The following is a 5,203-nucleotide window of genomic DNA, read 5'->3' as shown; positions in this document are numbered from 1 at the left end:
CTTCCGGACAACCAGCCGCTGTGTCAGTCATGATCACTTCCGATTACTCAGGGTATCATTTCCGGAATGTTCTCCCCACAGAGGCGAGAACACACAGTCTGTGGCGTGTTTAAATTCAAGTAACGCAGATGATACAGCGTCTCGCCTCATCAATGGAAAGCTGGAGAAGGGTTTATTGCAAAATAAAATAGAGCGCTCTGTGGCGCCTAGCCGCGTGTTAACTTAAACTTCCGGGTCATCTGCCAACCAAACGGAAGTGAAAATGCTGGCAAGAGGCAGGAGGCGTCCTGTCGCCCCAGGAGACAGCGTGAAGGGGCGGATCTGTCGATGAGCTGGGCGTCACTGCGAGGACTCCCAGCCACTAGGGACGAAGGGGCTGACCGCTGACGTCTCCCGGCAGGGGGCGGGGCCCTGTTGCCAGAGTAACCGGATGATGGTGTGGATGGCGGTGCCTTCCTGTGGCAACTCGGCTTCTTCGCGCTGAGATCCTGAAACTATGGTGAGTGCTAAGGCCGACCAGAAGAGCCGCTCCGGGTTCCTGGTTACGCAGCTTCGCGAGTGTTGGGTCGATGGGCCCTTGGAGGCGTCCGCAACCCTGTCTTCTCCCCATTGTCTCTCCCCCGTTTCCCGTGGGCTGTCCCTGCAGTCTCCTCACTATGTTTTCTTGCAGCGCCCTGAAATTCCGCTTCAATATTACCATAAGCCCTTAACGTAAGGCAGCGGAAAGTTTAGGGTTAAGACGCGGAGTCTCAGGTGAGATATTATTTCAAACCAGCCTCCTTTTTTGGGCATGCATTATTCATCAGTGCGGTTTTCAGGCTTGTGGCTTCACAGTAACGTTCCACCTAAAAGGCAGATGGTGGCGTGTAGGTGACTGTGGCAACACTGGCCCGAATCTCGCTAGGGCCTGGAGTCTGCCCCGCGGAGTGCCAGAGCACTGCCTCACGCTCTGTAAAGGCCCCGTAATCGTATTTGTAGAGTGGATCGGCTCGCTTCCATCCAGCTGTCTACCTGCTATGTCCGTGCTTTCTAACAGGAATAACTTTCAGGATCACTTGAGAGCTTCTAGAATTCACCTGCTTGAGCTTCCCTCCTAGATTTTTGCATGAATAGGGATTGGGCTCAATATTTCCATTTTCAATAAGCCTATAAGTGATTTTGCTATCTTTCTGCCTGGTTTCTCCTGTTTTTCACCATGTTATTTAATGATACCACTGTATTATAACTGAAACTAGAAATCAGTGTTACCCTACATTCCCCTTTCTCTGATGTTTCCCATATTCAGTTGGTCATTATTTTTGTTTAGAAATTCCTCATTTTTACGTTAGCTATTATATTCGTTTCTTTTACGGTCTGGTCTGGCAATTTTCTAATCTATTGTTTTTTCTGCTGCAAGGAAGAAGTTACTAAGTTCCCATCTGTTAATGCTACTCATCCCATTTCCTACAGTAAAGTTTGGAATGGCACACAAGAGGCCCTCCACAATCTAGCACTTACCTTTCTGGCTTCTTTCTTGGCTGTCCCTTTCCTGGATACTCCTTTTAGCCGTTTGCCTTTTAGCTCCTTACTACTGAACATACCAAACAACTTCAAACTGGCAGTATGTCTCTTCCCTCTACTCAGCACATGGTACTGCTTCTGTCCTCCTCCCTTGTCTTGCATATGAAACTCCTATTGATCCTTCCAAGACTCAGCTTAAGTGTGTCTCTTTCTATCCTGGCTTTTCCTACACTCCACAAGAGGTAACTGTTTATTCTTTCTTGTCACCACTGTATATAGTACACATTTCTTTTATTGTAGATACCACATTTACTTGAAATTATTTGTTTATAGGTTTGTCACCCTTCCTAAACTGTGAACTGTTAGAGGTATAGATGTTTACTATGTTCACTGCTATTGCTTAGAGCATATTAGGCACTCAAATGTTTGCTGAATGCATAAGAAAAGAGGAAAGAATGAGGTAAGTGGTCTGAAAGAGGAGATTGGAGGACAGAGTCCTCACTTCTCAGCTAGAGCATCATTAAAGCCGTAATGTGGCAAATGGTAGAGAATATCAATGCTTAGAATTCAATGACCTGTGCAGTGGCATAGGGAGCTGAAAAGTGACATTCACTAAATACTGTTTATTTTTCCTGTCTGCTACTTTTTGTTTTGTTTGCTATTTTCACTCAGACTTCCCAGCAATGCTAAGAGCAAACAGCAGTTTGCTTTGTTCCCATCCTTGCAGGGGTTTCATGGTTGGTGATTCTTTCAATTAGATGGTCAGTGAAGGCCCTTCTGAAGAAAGGACTTTAGTATTGAGACCTAAATGATACAAACGTGCTGATCTGGATCTTCAGGGTGCACTAACAAGATCACAGTTCCTGAGGCACAAAGGGGCAAGCTCAAATTTGAGCAACTTATGGTTTAATAGAGAACAAAAATAGAAACTGGGTTGTGAGGTGGTGCAGGGTTAGCTGCTTTGGGAGGTACATGGGGCAGAATAGCATGAGATGCAGTCTGTATGCAGATGCCAGACTGTCTGTTGTCTGTCTGTATAGCTATCTGTCATCTACTTGACGAGGCTTATGTTTCTCAAACTGTAGGAGGTGACCTATTCTGTCATGCAGTAGATTTGTGGTGTGTAGCCAACATTAACAAAGAAGACTAACATAGAAACTTACCACATCTACTGCATGCCATAAGGGTAGCTTTCATGAACTTTTGTTTTAAATTGTTTATATTTTGTGAATGTACTGGATTATGACATAAAACATATTACTGTGAGTCATGATCCAGAAAGTTCAAGATACTATATGCTTAGAGCAACATATACTTTAAAAGGCAAAGTAGCTAAAATCGGAAGTATGCAGATTTGTCTTTTGATCTAATGTCAGCGTTCTTAATGTGTGGCAAAGAAAGCTCGAAATTTAACAAAAGGCTAAAATTGGCTAGAGTGAAGTGATCACATTTCTTTCTGTATCCAGCGTCTCTCCTATGCTGTTGGATGTCAGTCCTTCATCAGAAAGGGTGGAGAGCAATCAACCGTGCTCCGTCTAGCCTCTGGTGTCTGTATGGCTGTGAAGACGGGGTCTCTCCATCAGCAACTGAGGATGGAGGCTGTCAGCTCTGCTGGTGGGGTTTCCTGGTCACTGCAGTTTAATTACCTGCTCAGCTTCTCTGCATCTGGTTTGTTACAGTTTGGCTCCCAGCACCAGATTTAGGTTATGGACAGAAATTATAGAGCCACCTTTATTTTGTGAAGGAGAAATTGGCAACTGTAGTTTAATATGTCTCTCAGATGTTGTTTAAGGTAAAGAACATACTGGAGTCATTGATATCTTTTATGTATAAGGAGGAGAGAAGGTTGTTCACAGATCCACTTGACTAAGAGATGTGTGAAAGTTCAATATTGTCTTAAATATAGCTTTTATTTGAAGAGTGTCACCCCAGGTAAAGTGTTTGTATAAAAGGATTTTAAAGATAATCAGATGTATTCCATAAGAATTAGTCTAAACCTTTGATGTACAAATGTCTCAAAGTTGTTATTTTAAACAGAGCCTTTAAAGAAAATCTTATGATTGTTAAATAAAGAACAAGATTTTGTTCTATGAAATGTTTTTTAGTTTCCAACTTTGCTTATAAAATCTCTTCTACATAGTTGGACTGTTTTCATCTTGAGCCTCTGCTCTTAATTACATAGAATGCCTTTTGTTACTTGAACTGGTAATCTGGAAGAATTGCTGTTTTATTTTTTTAAGATGTGTTTGTATCTATATTTATTTATTTAAAATTTGAAAGTCAGATTTAGCAAGGGGGAGGGAGGGAGAGAGAGAGAGAGAGAGAGAGAGAGAGAGAGAGAGAGATCCTCTATCTGCTGGTTCACTCCTTAGATGGTAGCAACAGACAGGGCAGGACCAGGCCAAAGCCAGGAGCCAGGAGCTTCTTCCAGGTCTCTCACATGGGTATAGGGGCCCAAGCCTTGGGCCATCCTTTGGTACTTTCCCAGGTGCATTAGCAGGGAGCTGGATCTGAAGTGGAACACTTCTGATATGGGATGCTGTCACTGCATGAGGTGGCTTTACCTGCTAGGCCACAACACACATAATTACCATTTTAAAATCCCGCAGGATTTCAGCCGGTGCCGCGGCTCACTAGGCTAATCCTCCACCTTGTGGCGCTGGCACACCAGGTTCTAGTCCCGGTCGGGGCACTGGATTCTGTCCTGGTTGCCCCTCTTCCAGGCCAGCTCTCTGCTGTGGCCAGGGAGTACAGTGGAGGATGGCCCAAGTGCTTGGGCCCTGCACCCCATGGGAGACCAGGAGAAGCACCTGGCTCCTGCCATCGGATCAGCGTGGTGCGCCGGCTGCGGCGGCCATTGGAGGGTGAACCAATGGCAAAGGAAGACCTTTCTCTCTGTTTCTCTCTCTCACTGTCCACTCTGCCTGTCCAAAAAAAAAAAAAAAAAAAAAAATCCCACAGGATTTCATCTAGTGAAACTGAATCAGAAAGTATACAACTTAGAATTAGAAATCAGAAACTTAAAAAAAAAAAAACAACATTTTCCAATGTGTTTTATTACACATGCAGACCAGAAGCAATTATATTCCTCTTTAACATGAGCTAGTAGTCTTCACAAAATTGAATGGTGACTGGCTAATATAAGGTCATAATTTTCCTCTCAGGTGGTTCTTTATTTCCTTTTCATTTTTCTGCATTTTGAACCCCATCCTTTCTTTCTCATTCATTCATTGTATACCCATGCAAAAAGCTTTGATTGAATGCTTTCTCCATGCCAGGCACTGGTGTCTATTGCCCTGATGAATAAGGTGGCATACAGTGACCCCTACTTTGTGGAATTATAGAGGAAAGCAAATACTGGGAGATGAATTACACATGTAAGTTGGGTTACAAAAGAAAAATCACAGGGTGAAGTGGATATTGATAATAAAATATAAAATAGATCTAAAGCCTCCTTGATGATGTAACTTTTTGACCCCTTTTTTTCCTTAATTGGAAAGAAATAGCATATGTAAAGAAATAAATGAATGAGACCATCTCATATGGTGATAAGCACTATGAAGTAAATTAAATTAAATAATGCAATAATGACTGGTTCCAAGAGCAAGTAGCTTTAGGCAAAAAATCAGAAAAGGTTCTCAGAAGGAAGTAGCTTTTAAAAAAATATTTATTTATTTTTTGTTTATTTGGAAAATGGAGAGAC

General features: G+C 42.8%; 1 protein-coding gene across 3 annotated transcripts in view; it reads left to right on the top strand.

The window, feature by feature from the left end:
* The first annotated feature begins 389 nt into the window (after positions 1-389).
* Positions 390-5,203, top strand: part of NME7 (NME/NM23 family member 7) — a 244,804-nt gene continuing 239,990 nt past the window's right edge. For 2 of the 3 annotated variants that reach the window (XM_062192716.1, XM_062192717.1), the window contains exon 1: positions 390-499. In XM_062192716.1, coding sequence (XP_062048700.1) covers positions 497-499 — 3 coding nt within the window. In that variant the 5' untranslated portion in view covers positions 390-496. The remainder of the gene's footprint in view (positions 500-5,203) is intronic. The other variant, XM_062192718.1, reaches the window with a different exon arrangement.

This window comes from Lepus europaeus, chromosome 5 (assembly GCF_033115175.1).
Source record: "Lepus europaeus isolate LE1 chromosome 5, mLepTim1.pri, whole genome shotgun sequence".
NCBI lineage: Eukaryota > Metazoa > Chordata > Mammalia > Lagomorpha > Leporidae > Lepus > Lepus europaeus.
Note: the sequence above shows the minus strand (reverse complement) of the source record. Positions and strands in the feature narration are given on the sequence as shown.